The sequence below is a fragment of the Tamandua tetradactyla genome, chromosome 8, assembly GCF_023851605.1.
Source record: "Tamandua tetradactyla isolate mTamTet1 chromosome 8, mTamTet1.pri, whole genome shotgun sequence".
Taxonomy (NCBI): Eukaryota; Metazoa; Chordata; class Mammalia; order Pilosa; family Myrmecophagidae; genus Tamandua; species Tamandua tetradactyla.
Genome location: NC_135334.1, coordinates 72,676,031 through 72,692,923, shown reverse-complemented (window position 1 = coordinate 72,692,923; position 16,893 = coordinate 72,676,031). Strand labels below are relative to the sequence as shown.

The 16,893-nt window shown below is 58.0% G+C and overlaps 1 protein-coding gene across 1 annotated transcript; it reads left to right on the top strand.

Moving 5' to 3' along the window:
* Nucleotides 1-6,263: 6,263 nt before the first annotated feature.
* RELT (RELT TNF receptor) lies at nucleotides 6,264-16,807 on the top strand. Its single transcript, XM_077113638.1, has 11 exons — nucleotides 6,264-6,294; nucleotides 9,602-9,672; nucleotides 11,202-11,276; nucleotides 11,413-11,579; nucleotides 11,794-11,873; nucleotides 12,585-12,842; nucleotides 14,159-14,239; nucleotides 14,470-14,554; nucleotides 14,650-14,895; nucleotides 15,295-15,481; nucleotides 15,646-16,807. Exons 2-11 carry the CDS (start codon nucleotides 9,628-9,630, stop codon nucleotides 15,691-15,693), a joined length of 1,272 nt encoding a protein of 423 aa, XP_076969753.1. The 5' UTR covers nucleotides 6,264-6,294; nucleotides 9,602-9,627; the 3' UTR covers nucleotides 15,694-16,807.
* Nucleotides 16,808-16,893: the final 86 nt, after the last annotated feature.

The following is a 16,893-nucleotide window of genomic DNA, read 5'->3' as shown; positions in this document are numbered from 1 at the left end:
GCAGAGCCTTCTCCACAACTGGCCAAGGAGTTTTCAGCCTTCCACCCAAAAACTCTGGTCCTCGAGCCAGGCCTGAGCTTCTGATCCATAGCCACTGACCTCTCTGGCTTCGATCGCCTTTCTTCAGATTTCTGGTGGTGGTCGTGGTGGTGGGGGGCTGGCAGGGGTGTTTGGGGGATGAACTAGTTCCCCAGGAAGTGTATATGGTTTGCTGGAGGGCTGGAGCAGGGCCCTTTTACCATTTCCTCCCCAACCCCACAAGAAGGTCCATGGGGTTCATCCAGGGTAAGGTAGAAATTGGGTTCTCTAACCCAGAATAAGGGGCACCTGCTGAAGGGTGAGCTGTCTTAGTGAAACCTCACAGTGGTTCTGAGATACAGTTACTATTTTTCATTGAAGGAAACTGAGACTTAGAGAAGCAAAGTGATTTGCCCAAGGTCATACAGTCAGGACACTACTAGGACTGGTTCTCTGGTCTTCTAACTCAGAAGCCGGGTGAGATGCTTGGAGAGGGCCACCAATCTTCCTAATAATCGCTCATGGCTTATCTGGGCTTCCTTCTCTCAGAGCTGGACTGGAAAGCATGGCCTTGTCAGGGTGTCCCATCGTGTGTTCTGGGTGCAGTGTGTGTGTGTGTGCACACATGCCTGAGACATTGGGGAGGGTGAGGGATGTGGTTTTCCTGCTCCTCTTCCTCCTTATCGTCCTCCTCCACCCCCAGCCAGAGGTCACCAGAAAGCCTGTCTCCTGCCTTCTATAGCCTGCAACTGGCTTTGGGAGTAAACACATGGCTCTGAAGAGTACCTGGAGTTAGCAGCACAGCCCAGGTTCCAAGGGACAGGGAGAGCAGGGATAACCGAGAGTCTCAGGTGACCTTTACTGTACCTGGGAGGCCCCTACCCCACTCTTCCAAACCCACCCATTCCTTGTGGTGGGAAGCAGACCGGGCATGACCTTGATCTGGTGCCTCGCCCCCCCCCCCCCCCCCCCCCCCCCGTGGGCCTCAGTCTTCCATTCTTCCCAGAGGCCCCGCCCAGCCCTGACCACGGCCGCTTGGTTGAGAGCTAGGGCTGGGGACCAGGGTGTCCCTTGGTCCTCTCTGGAATGACTGGGCCTGTGTTTCTTGGGGCTGATCAAAATAGCTGTCTTGGTCCCCAGGGGCTGAGCCCAAGTTATTTCCGTCCCCAGCAAAGAGGTGGAAATAGCTCAAGGCCTGGGAGGGGAAGAGAGAGGGGAAGGGTTAACCTCTTTTCATCCTAGCCTCCGTACTGGAGGCCCCCCAGCCCTGTCCTGTGCCTTGCCTAAGCCACATGTGTCTGAGAACCTAGGCCTCAGGATAACTTGGGTCCAGGGCCGGTTTCCACATGTGGCGCCAGTTGGGCCTGGTACGATAATTGCTGGAGAAAGGTGCCTGTGTCTGGCTAAGGAGGGGAGACACTGAGGGGCAGTTGGCACCCCCTCTCTACTCTTAGGGTCAGGAGTCAGAGCTGGCAGACCCAGCACATTTTATAGAGAGAGATTGAGCTGAGAAGTACAAGACATATCCAAGGCTCCCCAGAGTCTCCAGACAGGGCACCTACCTCCTGTCCTGCTCCCTGGCCGACTGGACTTGGCTCAGGACTAGAAACTGGCCCAGGACACCCCTTCCCAAGATCAGGGCTGCCTCATGTCCAGCTCTGGCCTTGCTGTCCTTCCTTTGACTCCTGTCCTGGCCTCTCAACCTCCATTCCTGCCAGGATGACCTCCCTAAAGTAGTTCTTGCTTTTTCCCTCCAAAATACAGCCCGAACTCCTCATCCTGGCATTGAGGCCTCCCTTCCAAGTCTTCTTTCTGACTTTACAGCCTCATCACCCCTCCGGGTGCCTCAGTTCTGCCTTGCCTTTGCCCTTTCTAGAACCCTTCTGGCTGTTCAAGGTGCAGCCCCACCTCACCTAGGAAGCCCTCCCAGCAAGTGCTCATCTGTCTTCATTGCTTGGTCCACCTGTCAGCTGCCCGGCCCTCACCACTGGGGAGCAGGCACAGGTGTGGGGCACCTGTGGGTACTGCATGCCGGTGGCCGGTCTGAATGAGGTGAGGCCTGGGTGGGGCTGGCTGGGCCCACAGCCTGCCCCCTCCCGCTGCCTTTTCTGTGCAGGCGAGGCCTCTTCCTGAGCCCCTGCTGTCTGCTAGGACATACCAGGAGGTTTGCACCCAGGGTCTCTGATACTCACCACGCCAAGCTCAAACACTCAGGGCCACCCCTGGGGCAGGGGGATAGTTTGCTCCTTGCCACGGGCCCTCCTCAGGCAAGGCCCTCATTCTGGGCCAGCAGAGGGAACCATTCCTACTTCGGCCCTGCGGTATGCTGGGCCCTGGGCTCAGCGCCTCCTCAGGCATACAGGGTGCGGGTGGGGGTGGGGGTGCCTTCCTTTCTAAGTTACTCATGGGTTTGCTGAGATCCAGAGAGCAGAGGGGACTCAAGCTCTCGCCCAGCCCCGAGCCTTGTCTCCAGGTCTGGAGAGGAAAGGAGGGTTGTCTGATAATTATGGCATCAGTTTCCAAAGAAGGATCAAGGAGGCCAACATGGCCAAGTTGTGTAGGTGAGGCTGTGCAGCACCCGGGCGGCTGGGCAAGGTCAGACTCCCTCCCTTACGGGGCCAGCCCTTCTTCTAGGCAGGCAGGAGGGGTGGACCGGGAAGGGAGGGGTTTTGCCTGAGATCACCCAGTAGGGCTGTGCCCCTTCCACGTGCCCAGCCCTGGGACATCGGGCCCCTGAGGCACTCACATTCTCAACCTCATGCTCCAAGAGGGTCACAGGTCCCTTCCAGGCAGGAAATGCCCAGAGAGGGCGAGGGACTTGTCCACAGTCACCAGCAAGACCCTGGTGTTGCTGGGATCCAGACTTAGGGCTCTTTGCCTTGAAGGCCAGAGTTCTTTTCCTAAGCCACCCTGGGAAAGATGAGAGCGCTATAAATAAGTCGTGAGCACATGGCCTGGCTGGCTGGCTTAGATAGGAGGGACGGAGTGGGCCTCTAAGGCCATGTCACAGTCAGGGTCTAAGTGTGCAGTGGAGAGTGGAAGGAGGGCTTCGGAGGAGGGATGTAAGATTAGACCTGCATGTCCTCCCCAAGAAAGGGATTGGTGAGAACAGGGAAGGACCTGGCTGTTCTCTGTGGCCTGGCTGTGCCATCCCACCTCCTGCATTCACCTACCTGCCGTCCCTCCCTCAAAGAGCCCCCTCCAGGCAGGGTTTGAGGGAAGACAAAACCAAGGGTGGCTTGGGGACTGAGAGCTGAGGGGCCAGGTAGGAGGGCCCCCAGCAGAGAAGCCTGGTTGTAAGAGGAGCCACTGCGCCCCGTGACCTCTGCGGATCCTCTGGCCACACTGTAGGGTCAGCTGAATGGTACAATTGCTCTAAACTGCCGAGGAGGAAACTGCTGGCTTCTGCCTGCTGAACAGCCCCCGCTCAGCACCCCTTCACATTCCTATGACCCCTGCAGGCTTGGGAGCAGGTGGCACAGGCCTGCAAAAGGGCTGGGAAATGGACACCCAGGGTCCTCCCAGGAAGGCCAAGGCCCCTCCCCCCATACTGCTGGGCCTCACATTGAATTTCTCAAAGCACCCATGTCTGTTCCCAATCCACTGTGTGGCCGTGACTGGGTGCTACTTGGTTCTGAGCTTAGGGTCCTGCTGTGGCCCTTGGAGGGCTGTGGTGAGAGTTGGAACTCAGTGAGTCAGCTTATCCCACCAGGCAGGGACTGGTACCCCTGTTTGCAGAGGAGGACCCCAAAGCTCAGGAAGGGAAAGTCACTTGCCCAAGGTCACAGAGCTGCTACGTGACAGAGCCAGAGCGGAACCCAGGTGTGACCACTTCGGTGTCCAGCCTCCTGGCCCTCCCCTCCCCACCCCCATCACTTCTCCGAGGAACCCAGTACTCGGCACAGCTCCAGAGGGTTGGGTCTGACCTGGGATTGCGCAGGTTGGGGTGAGGTCTCTTTCTCTTGTACCCTGAGCCTGGAAGAGTCAGAGAACGGGGCAGGTTTGGGTTGTGTTCTTCCCTCAGAGCCTCTGGGAGCATCGGCCCAAGTTTGGCAGGTAGGGGTGATGGGGTGCAGGGCCTGTGCTGAACAGACTCTGAGCCCAGGCCCAGTGGCAGTTAGGTCTGAGGGGTAGAGCAGCACCCCCGCCGCTGGGAGCCTGGCTGAGGGGTGAGTCAGGGAGCATCAGCTGCCTTTCTGTACAATGGTGCAGGATTCAGGGGCAGCATGTGTGGAGTCCTTACCAGATTGTGACCTGGGAGGCCATGGCTGCCCTACGTGGTGTGCGTACAGGAATGGAGCTCCCTTCTTGCTTAGTAACCCTGAACCAGCCTCAGCAGCCCTAGGGAGCTGGGGCCTCACCCTGGGAACCCTCTTCCTCCCTCTGGGAATACCCAGCCTTCCCAGCTTTGCGGGCCTTCCCCGGCCTTCCTGCTTCTTGCAGTTCCCAGTGCCCCTTCCCGTCTGAGCTGGCACAGCCTAGGGCAGCATGCAAATGCGGTGCAGAGAGGCAAATCTCAAAGTCCCTAAGCCTGCCTGGGTGGTGCAGCACCTCTTTCTCTGGGGCCCACCCAGGGCCTTTGTAATATCCCCTTGGTGGAACTGCCTGCTGTGTACTACCAGCTCCCCAGCCTCCGCCATCAGGTTGGCAGGCACCCTGGGCCACCTACAGTACAGCAGGCTCTGGGCCAGGCTCCAGAGTGAGAGTTGACAGAAGGGAGATGAGGGTTAAAAAATGAGGCAGGAAGTAGAGTCAGGCAAACCTGCACTCCATCTCCGCTTCACCATTACTGTACAGGGGACCTCCCCATGTGGGAGGTGCAGGGAAATGGGGACACCTCTCCTGTGAAGAGTGGAGGCAGCCCAGGGTGAGGGCCTGGCGGGGGGTCAGTCCCCTGCCCCTGCTGGAAGGGGGTGAAAGGCAGGTGGGGCCTCGCTGCCCTCCCGCCGCCCACTGTGGGCACTGCCCTACTTCAGCTCCTGTTGCCAGGGAACCACCGTGCTCCTCACTAACCTCGATTTCTCCATTGATGGGCGGTTTTTGTCTTCTTGCCTCAGGTACGGCCACCGCTAGGGGAGTCCTGTGTCCAGCTGTGTTTCCAGGCAACCCTGGCCTCCGGAGGCCGAGGGAGGACCGGTGCTGCAGGCTGGGGAACAGAAGAGCCCAGCTAGACAGGTACCTGCCTCCCACCTCTGCTTAGCAGGAAGCTTGTGAAATGCAAATCGTCCCAGTCTCTCCCTCCCTTGCTTAATCGATTCTTCAAGACTCCTGTAGGCTCTGAGGTCAGGTCTGAGATCCTCAGCTTGCAGTTGAAACTTGGTAAGACCCCACACTGCCCACCCAGGCTACCAGACTCCTCGCCCTTTCTTGTGCCCTCCTCTTCCTGGATTTTTGCTGTGGCTTCCTGTGTGCCTGGCTCTGTGCCAAGCACTGTGCGCAAATGTATCAGAGTCTCAGTTTCCCTCACACCTGCCTGTCAAGTATGTGCCACTTTCCCTGCCCCAGTTCACAGATGGGGAAACTGAGGCCCAGTGGAGAGAAGTGCCTGTTTATTGAGGATTTACTCTATGCTGAGGATTGTTGTGAATTCTTGAATTTTGCCCTCACTACAGCCCTCTGCAGGGACCCACAGCCATAGAGCCAGTGAAGGGCAGAGCGAGACAGGCAGACTGCAGGGTTTGTTCTCCACGAGACTTGGAGCCCCAAATCCTAATCCAGACCCACCGCTGACCAACCCCAGCTTCTCGGCTCCTTAACCATCACCCCGCTCTCTGGCCCCCTCTGCCCCCTGCTGAGCACACCTCTGCAGATCCCCACTTCCCCTGCCTCCCCACGTACCCGGTAGGCTGGACCCATGCTTGGCGCTGGGCTTGGGGTGCAACCCGGTACATGGGGAAGGGGCTGGCAAAAGAGGCAGGTCACCCGCAGAGCGATAATGCTGAGGGGGGAAGTGGTGATGGGGGTGCTTCCAGTAGGAAGTGACTGAGCTGAGCTCTGAAAGGAGAGTAGGTATTGGGAGGGCCGTGGGAGGGGTTTCTGGGCAGAGGAAACAGCAGTACACGGGCCAGCCGAGGTGCCGAGGTCAGAGACGGGCCGAGGTCAGAGACGAGTGCGTCTGAGGGACCAAGAAGCACATGTGGCTGGAGGGGCTTGGGAGGACAGCTGGCTGGGGCTCCTTGGAGCCTTCCTGAGGGTGATGGGTGCTGGCCTGGGCCTGTGTCAGGACACCTTGGCCGCAAGGAGAAGCTGAACTGGAGGCCAGGCAGGAGGCCCAGGGTGAGATGATGGGTGTGTGGTGGTGGGAGGACCCCAGGCTGGAGCTGGGCGGGGAGTGGCTTGGGTGGGACGTGGCAGAGGCCTGGGTGACTTGAGCTTTAATTCTGGGAAAGGGGAAGCTGCCCTGAGCTGGGTGGGCGGGACATCCTGGCTTCCGCTTTCTCTGAGGCCTCCAGGGCTGCACCTCTCTGGGGCTCCTGCCTGTCCTAGGGCCTGAGCTGGGGCTTTACTGCTTGGCTTTTTTCCAGGGAATTTCTCATTCTAACTGGGCATTTTTGTTGGAGGATGGGGCTGTGTGAGTCTAAGGAAGCCCTCCCCCCACCTCAGTGAGTCTGTTCTGTGGGGATCCCCTGCCCCAGACACTGGGCTAGGTGTGGGGGTCATGGTGAATAAAAGAGACATCATTGCCCTTCCTGCAGTCTGGTGGGGGAACAGGCAATAAACAGTAAGCAAACAAATGCTTAATTAGAAACCAGGACAAGAGGTGCTGAGGAAAAGAAAGGGGTGTCATAGGAGGAAATCATGCCACTTACTTTAGGCCTATTACCTTCCTTCAACCTCATGACAGCCTTGCTGTGGGAGATGAACACCTCCATTTTGCAGATGAGTAAACTGAGACCCAATGAGGTGAAGCGAGGGGCTCAGGTCCATAGGGAATTGGTGGCAGTGGGGACATGGCCTAGGCTAGGAGACTTTGGGGTGAGTGAACTCTAAGCTAACTTCTTTCTCTAATAAAACCCCCAGGCCCAACGTAGAACACTACTGAAAAAGTGTTCAGTCTATGCCTCGGAGCTGGAGAGGAGGTCTCGGGCTTTAGACTGAGGGAGCCCTTCCTTCCCAGGGTGATGACCTCCCATCTCTGACACCCCTTCTCCTCCAGGAAGCCCTCAGGGAATGCTTGGCTTTAGAAGGTCACTTCCTGGCCATCAGAACAAGGCCAGAGAGGTGGGGATGGGGCCTTCATAGAACCCCTACCCAGGTTAAGGGGCTTTGATCTGAACTTGCTTTTAGGTTAAGGTTCCAGGACTAAGGGATTAGTTGCAAAGGCCTGGAGGGAAGTGAAGGCAGAGGGGAGGTCAGAGCAGCAGGTGTACACATGCATGGGTGCAAGGTTTCTGGGCAGCCTGGCCAGCAGGTCCAGCTGGGGCTCAGTCTGAGTGTGGGGCTGCAGGGAACCGGCCCTAAGCAGACTCCTGCAGCCAGACTGGAGTAAGTGCCGGTTTGGGGTAATTAGAAGGCACGTAATTAGAAGGCGTGAGGGCACCAGGCAGCAAGCGTCTGTGGAGTACAGCATCATTTCTGGACCTTTGTATCCCCGATTTCCTCCTGGAGGTCTCTGGATTTCACAGCTCCTCCACCCGGAGACGAGCAGTCGCATAGCCCTCCCCTTTGGCTCAAGTCACCCTGCAGGTACAGCCAGCTCAGCAGTGGAACCTCTCCTTCCTCTGGTTGTTTCGTCCTCTGGCTTTTTACGTCCCCTCTTCTCAGCCCCATGGGCCCACCCTGAGACATGGAGGAGTGCTGAGTCTATGGCGACAGCCTGAGGACTCGAGGCTCAGAACCAGCCATGCCTGTGGGTTTGGTTCTTTGGCGAGAGGGACCCTGGGAAGATTGGCATGAGGTGGCACAGGGCTCTGGGCCGGGGAGGTGGGAGCAGCACTCTCTAGAAGTGACAAGTCTGAGGAGAGGCAAGGGGGGATGAGTCAGGGGATACCATTTGCCGGGTGTTGACAGCAGGTTGTAGCCTTCGCCCTACCCTGTGCCTGGCTTTCTCCTGTCCCTGGTTTTCCCCAAACTGGCTTTGGGCCGAGAGCTGCTGCCGGTGACCTGGAGAGCCCCAAGATGATGTGACTCGCCCCTCCCCATCCCCCCGTGGCGTAACTCAAACCCCTGGCCCATCGAGGTCTGTGCAGGGCCAGGCTGGTCAGGAGAGTGGGATCAGGTTCCGCTGGCTCCTTTTCCAGTCAAGAAGCCTGGGCCACCACGGGGGAGGGGTGCAAGGGGCACTCACATGACCCTGTCCCCCCACAAGCTGCCCGTTTGTCCGTGGCTGAGCATCAGGCAACTCTGAGTTCCAGGCAGGGTCCCTCCGGCCTGCTGGGGGGCCTGGGCCAGCAGCACCCAACAAATATGGTGTCCCTCACATGGAATTCCAAGCCAGTCCTCTTGGACATACATCACTGAACTGTCTCTCTTTGCCACAATCCCTTTTGTGGTCTTATTTGAACCCTACTTCCTGCATACTCCCTCACCTGCAATGTTTGGTTTGTCTAAAAATAAAAAAGCATTTCATCTAGGGAAGGAAAAAGACAAGGCTGGAGACTCTTCTCAAGAGGAGGCCAATCTGAGCTTGGGGTATCCTCAGCCTCAGGTCAGAGGGCTGTAGAGTCACTGCTGAAATTTTCCTGACTCACCCCCAGTCACTCTGTGCCTCACCATATAATTTTTTTCCTGGCAAGGGGGACCACTCTCTGTTTGCCATCTGTCTCCCCTGGGACATGAGCTCCCCGAGGCCAGGGGCCTGGTCTTTGTTTGTCAGACCTGTTTCCCTAGTATCCTGGCCTGAAAGTGACCATGGCCTTCCCCAGGCCCCAAGTTTGCCACCGAGCCCCAACTCTCTGCGGGGAGTCAGCTGGGTGTGAGCTCGGGGCCATGTCCACTGGGAGGACCGGAACCCTGATGGGTGGGAGTAGGGGGGACACACAGGAGCTCTGAGGGTCCTAGCTGACCCCAACCTGGCTTTGGAGAAAGGGAGGTCTGGGGAAGCCTCTGGAAAGAGAGACCCTTGAGTTGGGCTTCGAAGGGTGAGGGAAAGGGCTTTTCGTTGGAGCAGGAGCCGCAAGAGAAAAGGTGGAGAAACCTGAGAGGGCCGGGCTTCTGCCGGGCCTCTACATGTAGCAGGAGGAGTCCGGAGGGTTGGAGATAAGGATTGCTAAGCCCCTCAGCTCCCCCCCCATCAGAGCCACCTCAGGCTTCCTTCCTTCTGGGCTCCCCTGGTGATGTCTCAGCGCCTGGTTGTTTATGGAAGGGGAAGGAAGCCTTTCCTCCTCCAAGAAGCTCCCCAAGCCTTGCAGAGCCCTCTGCCTCCCTCCATCCTGTGCCACCCTGTGAGGCTGCTGTCCAGCCAGGCCCCCAGCCCCTCAGGCCTGCCCCAGGTGGCCTAGTCCAAGCTGCCCTTTGCTCTACCTGCCCCAGGAGTACTTAGTGAATTCCCTGACCAGTCTCGTTGTCCTAAGAACAGTGCTGGGAGGACAGCAGCTGCCTGCTTGCTCCTGCATCCCCCTGAGCCTCCCTCTGTCTGACCTAGGCTGCCAGTTCCCACGGGGCCCGAGGATGAAGCTGAGCATACTACGCGGGCCCCTGCCCTGCCTGCTCGTGGTGAGTTGGGGCTGGCACTATGGGAAAACCAGAGAAGCCGAACTCTGGGGCCTGCACCCCAGCCCTGCAGAGGGCGATGTGGAAGCTGCTCAGGAAACTGTACTGGGTGGGGGCTGGTTACTCAGCTCTTGCTTTGAGGAATCAGACCCTAAAAAGCACTTCCTGGTCTATCTTGGCACAAGATGGTGACTCAGGAGGGGATGCTGTGGCTATCCCCTCTCATGCTACCTGAGACACAAGTGTCCTGAGCCTGGCTAAGGAAAGCTAGGGTGTGGGGGTTGTGGGTGGGTGGCAGTTGGGGGAGGACTCTCCACAGGGGGGTGGGGGGGGACTTGCTGGCATTTTAGGCAAGGCAGGCATGACTGAGGGCTAGATGACAGCCGGGGGCAGACCAGCATGGGAACAGAGCCAAGCAGGAAGGCCAGGGGAGCTGGAGGAAAGTGAGGAAGAGGCTGGGGTTTGGAGCCTAAGAACCTTAGCACCTTAGATGCTGGAGTTTACGATTTGTATTGGTCTAGGAACCTCAGATTCCAGATCCCAGAATCAGACTCAGATCAACTGCCTAGAGCCTTGTGTAACTCAGGGTTACAGACTTATAGCCTCAGGCAGTACCCTGGAGTCTGGTCTAGGGTCCATTTTTCTGCTGCAATTCTAGAAGATGAGGTGAGGAGGGAGTGAGATGTGGCCTCCAGCTTCACTGAGAGCCACTGCTTGTATGAAGCCTCCTAGAACTTAGCAGCTGGCAGCAAGCCAGGTCTGGGGCCCAAAGAGGTCCCCAGAGCCTCCTGTGTGATTTTCCTTCTACCCTCTGTGGCAGCTGGCTCTACTCTGTGCTGGCTGCCCCCCAGCCAGCTTGGGCTAGTATTGCAGGGTCTTCCCTGAACAGGAGGGATTCAAGGCAGACAGCTTATACCTGAGAGGTACAATGGGCTAGGGGATCACAAATTGAGTGGGAAGATCCTTCCTTTGGGATGTGTTGTATCCTGTTCGAGCACAGGTGTGAACAGGGGAGCCTTGCAAGGGAGAGGGAGAGTGTCATGGAGGAGGATGTGATCCTGGAGGCACAGCCAAGGGGCCGGAATAGGAAGCATCAGCTGCAGATGTAGCCCAGGGATGATAAACAGGAGCCAGTTAATGACATGTCCAGCTGTGATGGGGGTGGGGGGCCATGTGGAAGGCAGTAGGAAGGGGGACAGGATTTGAGAGGAATTCAGAAGTATTTCCTCCTTGTTGCCCTGGTAAGCTGGAAGAGAGTGTGACTCAGAGACTCTAGGGCTGGAGGTCCTGATCTGGCCCTGTCTGGGGCTTTCCAGCCCTTTTCAGACGCAGAGGTAATTCCCAGGTAGATGGCAGTCTGGTAGGTGTGGGATAGGACAGGCTTCGCTTGCATCGTGAGGGAGTGAGTTTAGAAGACTGTCCCTGAAGCCTGGCTTGGGTGGCCTTGTGTGGTCACTGAATAAATATTACAGAAGCCTCATACCCCAGCACTTTGGCAACCTTCAGCCTGCTTCTGCGCACTGTTCTTCCAGCTGTTTCCCTGGCCTCCGGCCGCTCCAACCTCAACAACACCATGGCAGTGCCCACCTGGGGAGGAGCCCAGCCTGGTGAGCACTGCCCTGCCTGTCAACCTGTCCTGGGAAAGTTGTGGGGGCGATAGGGGGTGGGGAGCCCCCCAGTCTGGCTGCCTCAGGGAGCTCAATCCTAACTCCTGGCTTTGTTCTCACCCTTTCCCTCCCACAGGACCCAGGCCAGGGTGCGTTGTGCAAGTCTTGTGCCCCAGGCACCTTCTCAACCTCGTGGGGCCCCAGCCCATGCCAGCCCCATGCCCGCTGCAGCCTGCGAGGGAGGCTGGAGGCCCAGGCAGGCACCGCGACTCAAGATGCACTCTGTGGAGGCTGCCAGCCCAGGTGAGTCACAGAGTTGTGGGGCTACTGGGCCCCTGAGTCCTGGTGTCCCAGCTTCACCCCCACCTTGAGTAAGCCTCATTCTTCCCATCTGTGAAGGGATGGGTCAGGGCCAATGAGGGTGTCAGAGTAGGAGTCCAGCCTCTCTGAAGGATAATTTTTGGGCAGTCTCTGGGCCTCAGTGTCTGGGCCCCAGTGACATCTTCCTTCCCTGCAGGTGGTTTGCCCCTGAGGGGGCCCCTCGTGTTCCATGTCAGCCATGTTCCTGGGCACCTCTGGGTACACGTGGCTGTGACGGTGAGTTTGGGGCTAGGACTAGTGAGAGAATGTGTTGGGGAGGGGGGTCCTGTAAGCCTGAGCCCAGGAGGCCCCACAGGGTTCATCCAGGGGCAGAGAGGTCCTCATTCCCCCAGCCCAGTGGAGGGCATGTGGCCAGAGGGTGCCCCACAGGAGGTGGTCAACTGCTCTACTGGCTCTGAGTCTGCCCACTTTGTTTCAGAGTGGCAGAGACCCCCCCGAGCAAGTGGCAGCCATAGCTAGTCTCGTAGGACTAGTGGGCTCCTATCCTTTCCCCTTTCCCCACTCCTCAGAGAGACCCATGAGGTGAATGAGCACCCATTCTTGCACGTGCATGCCTGCACACATGCATGTACGCACCTCCTCTCACCCATTGAGTCAGTCACCTGACACAGTGAATCCAAGGTTCCGGTCATGGGGGGGTAGATCCCATGTCCCTGTGCCCATGCACATGCCATGCATGCCACTGACTGGTAGACTGGCGCTGCAGTAAGAGCTAGGCTGGGGATCTTGCTTAGGCTGACTGATCAGGTTGCCACAACCTAGGGGAAGGGTGGGTTGGCCTCAGCCTCCCTGGCCTGGCAGACAGTGGGTAGCTTTGGACTCATCTGCCCCCACACCCCCATACTGACTCAGGCCTTGGGCCTCTCTGTCTCTTTGTTCGTATCTGTTTCTCTCTCTCTTCCCATGCCTCACCCTCCATGTATTCAGTCTGGGGGCGGCGGGCCCGCCGTGGTGTGGAGGTGGCAGCTGGGGCCAGCAGTGGCAGGGAGACACGGCAGCCTGGGAACAGCACCCGGGCGGGTGGCCCTGAGGAGACAGCCACACAATACGCGGTCATTGCCATCGTGCCTGTCTTCTGCCTCATGGGGCTGCTGGGCATCCTCGTGTGCAACCTGCTGAAGCGGAAGGGCTACCACTGCACGGCCCATAAGGAGATTGGGCCTGGCCCTGCAGGCGGAGGCAGCGGTGAGGCCCGGCCCAGCCTGGGGCAGGGAGGCCCATGGTGGGGAGGCTCAGCCTGGGCTGCTGGAGGGAATCTGCCTTGCCTGGAGGGTCTGACAGGGTGAGGTCTGTGGCGGACTCATCTCTTGGAGGTTCTGTATGTGGGGCCTCAGAGATGATAGCTGCAGACTGGCCCAGTGGAAGGAGGGTGAGGGGGCCTGTGGTGTGGTGATGGGGGCTGAGCAGAGAGACAGGGCTGCTGGTCAGGAGGCTTCAATGGGATTCCCACCCTATTCTAGAGTTCTGGGGTCTTTGGGGGGTTATAACTGTGTTGATTCAAGGGTCAGACTGTCTCCTTGGTATTCAAAGTAACCTCTGACATCTGGCCTAGAGCATGAGGAACTCCCTATATCAGGAAGGCTGGCACTGCAAGGGGCTCACGTTTCAGATCCAGGTTAGAGTTACACCCCTGGAGCCAGGGGGAGAGACACATTCCTCCCACCCCAAGGGTCCAGGACCCCTTCCCCTTTTTCCCCTCTCTATTACTGTCCCCTGATGGGCAGTTGGTCAGGGTGCCCCCCACATGCACACATACTGCCCTGGGCCCACAGGAGCCTGTAGCTGAATCAAGATTGAAATGGCGTCTCCTACACCAGCTGCCAGGCTTCCTGGCCAGAGCCCTTCCCAACTCCTGACACTGAAATCTGGAGGGGGCTGGAAAGGACAATGGCTTCAGACAGGAAGATGGCACCTCAGGGCCATTTTGCCCGGGACTGCACTAGTTTTCCTAGCCTTGTGTCTTCTTGTGTTAACTGTTGGCTGCTGCCTGGGTGCAAACTGGCGAGTTTTGTTGGCTACCCGCCCCGGGATTGACCTAGTGGTCTTTTGCTCATGCCCTTGAGGTTTTAGCCCAAAGCTGACCCAGGGTCCTCTGTTAAATAGTTATATAGACAGGGTGTGCACTGAGGCAGCCCGCAGCTCCCTGAGGCTGAGGGGGGAGAGGGCAGGTCCCTAAGAGGCTCACCATCCCGCCCCGCTCTGCAGAGCCCAACAAGTCCAGATGACCCTGAAATCTCAAAGCATCTGGGGTTGATGGGTACACGAAGCGGTGATGCTGAGTAGTAAAGGTGATAATGGACTTCTCTGAGCCATAGCCAAGGCCTACAGTTCCAGACCTTCAAGGCCTCAGGCTCCCAGTACGTATGCCCACGTGTGGTCTTTCTGCTGCAAGTTTCAGACGGCCTGCGGTGCCCTCTGCCAGCCGATCCTGGCATAGCTCCCGAGCCTAGAGCCCCTGGCTCAGGCTTTTCTGAGATGGTGGCCCTTCTGTTCTTCCACAGGGATCAACCCTGCCTGCCGGGCCGAGGACGCTAACGAGGACACTATTGGGGTACTGGTGCGTCTCATCACAGAGAAGAAAGGTGAGGGAATGGTTGACCCCACTCCAGTGCCCGGGAGAGGAAGTTCTCTTCCCAGAGCCTTTGAGACAGGCAGCCTGCTCTGCCCTTCCCTGCCTTGATCATAGCACTGGCCCCCTTTCCTCCTGTTCTTATCTGATGAGGGTGGAGGAAAAGGCACAAGGCTAGGCCTGGGATGGGGTATGTGTGCCCCTGATGGTCCAGAGCAAGGTTATGACTGCAGCTGCCCACAGAGAATGCGGCGGCCTTGGAGGAGCTGCTGAAGGAGTATCACAGCAGACAGCTGGTACCGACAAGCCACAGGCCTATTATGCCCAGGTAAGCAGACAGGTCAGAAAGGACGGGGCTCAAAACCCACAGATGATCAGCCTACCTCCTGGGGTTTCTGGCTTCCACTTCTATTTTTTTTACAGGCTGCCACCAGGTCCCCACAACATGCCACATGTCTGCCCACATCGCCACCACCTCCACACTGTACAGGGTCTGGCCTCACTCTCTGGCCCCTGCTGTTCCCGTTGTAGCCAGAAGAAGTGGCCTGAGGTGCTACTGTCTCCTGAGACCGCAGCTGCCACCACTCCCGCCCCTAGCTTCCTGCCCAACCCGGCCTGGGCACCTAAGGCTGGACGCCAGGGGGAGATCACCATCCTGTCTGTGGGCAGGTGAGGCAGGCACAGGCATTGGGTCAGGGAGAGACTTGACAGCCATTGGGGAGGCAGGGCTCTGGGTTAATCCTTGAACATCTTACTCGAAGGTACCCCACCTTTCCTGTGCCTCAGTGTATCTCTCTGGGAAGCTGAGTAGCCAGAGTGCAGTGAGGTCCTTCCAGTCATGCTGGGGCTCCTCAGGGCAAGGGCCTGTCTACCTGTAACCTAGTGTGGGGGTAGGGTTGGGGGCTCATCTCTGCGTGGGAGGGTGCTGGGAAGGGCTCAGGCTTAGGTGACAGTAGGCTTAAGGTTCGATCCATGGAACTTGCTGTTTGACCCTGGGCAAGGGTTGACCTCTCTGCGTCTATGGTTCCCCACCTCTAACTGGGGTGCTCAGACGCCCTCTCTTCACAGGTTCCGTGTGGCTCGAATTCCTGAGCAGCGGACATCTGAGGTGAAGACCATCACGGAGGCTGAGCCCTCAGGGGGTGATCTCCCCGACTCCCCACAAGCTGGCCTTCCCCCTGAGCAGCAGGCACTGCTAGGAAGTGGTGGAAGCCATACTAAGTGGCTGAAGCCCCCAGCAGAGAACAAGGCTGAGGTGAGAGCCAGAGGAAGAAGTTGTGGTCACAGGTGAGGGTATAGGGGGCACTGGACCCAAAACAGGTCACAGGTGAGGGTATAGAGGGCCCTGGACAGGGGCTGCTTTTTAGGAGCCCAGACAAACCCTTGACTTAGCTCAGATAACTCACCCCTTTCCTACAGGAGAACCATTATGTGGTCCGGCTAAGAGAAAGCAACCTGGTCATCTGACGGGCTATCTAGTCTGAGGGCACTGCAGCCCTGTCCTGGGAGATTCCGAAGGCTTCCTGGAAGAGACAGAGCTGCAGCTGGGCCTGTGAGGACCAAGAAGCAATGGCCCAGCAGACAACACAGCAGAGGCCAAGGCCTGGAGGTGGGACTGCCTACCCCAGTGAGGAAGGAGGCAGGCCGGCAGGCACTGAATGGCAGCAGATTGTGAGCCCCACCCTGGTCCCTGCTGTCCAGTACCTCCCTTGCAGGAGGCACCTGACCCGTCCCAGCCTACGCCAGATCCAAGCAGCCCACAGGATTCTCCATACCACAGGGAGCTGGGCTTTGGTGGGGGAAAGGGGCCTCTGCCTGGCACCCCTGGCCCTGCACCTTGGGCAATTAGCCACCCCCTGCCTCTGACAGGATCCTAGGACAAATTTGCTCTTTCCTCCCTTTCCAACAGGTCCTTTAAAGGGAAGGGACAACAAAAAACTGTGGGCTGGGAGGCTGAGTTCCTGGGTTCTAATCCTGGGCAAATCCCTGGCCATTGTTGAGTCCCAGTTTTTCTGACTGTGAAGCAGAGAGAGAAAGATGTGTCAATACCCAGGACCTCAGCTCCTTGCAGGTTCTCGGCTGGGTCCCATGTAGGGGAAGAGCTTGACTCTCTGCCATCCTCTCCTATTAGTAGCTTTATCTGGCCCCGTTTTTGCTGCTCTTAGGGCCTCAACCCTCAGGGTCCCCGTGGAGCTGTCTCAGAAGGAGCATAACGCATGTGCCTGCCCCACCGCCCCAGTTTTTAATGAAAATGAGAAAACAAACTTGACCTGGGCAAGCCCAGTTAGCCCCGTCCCCAAGATATCAGGAACTTCGGGGAAAGAGGTGTGTGAGCGGTGCATCTGATCTCAGTCGTTTCTCTGTCCCCGTGGTGTGTATCTGTGCCCCAAATCCTGGGCAGCGCCGGCGACTGCCCCCCTCAGCACCCAACTCCCAGTGTGCTTGGCAACCTGGTTATTTATGTGGGACTGTGCAGGCGTGGGCCCCACTGCCCCATCCCCTTTTCTCTTATTTATTGAAACTTTGCTGTTGTCCTATCCTCACATCCCCAACCATTTACTGAATAATAAAAAGTGGGAAAGCGGTGTTGTGAGGAGCTTCTTTTTCCTATGCCTCCCCCAGGTCATCTATCCATATAGCTGGAGCCCTGCTCTGTGCTGTGTACCA

Excerpts from the sequence above, each read along its gene's own strand:
- RELT (XM_077113638.1), top strand. The coding sequence starts at position 9,628 with ATGAAGCTGAGCATACTACGCGGGCCCCTGCCCTGCCTGCTCGTG. Across the intron at positions 11,580-11,793 it reads TGTGGAGGCTGCCAGCCCAG|GTGGTTTGCCCCTGAGGGGG; the intron begins GTGAGTCACAGA and ends CCTTCCCTGCAG. Across the intron at positions 12,843-14,158 it reads CCCTGCAGGCGGAGGCAGCG|GGATCAACCCTGCCTGCCGG; the intron begins GTGAGGCCCGGC and ends GTTCTTCCACAG.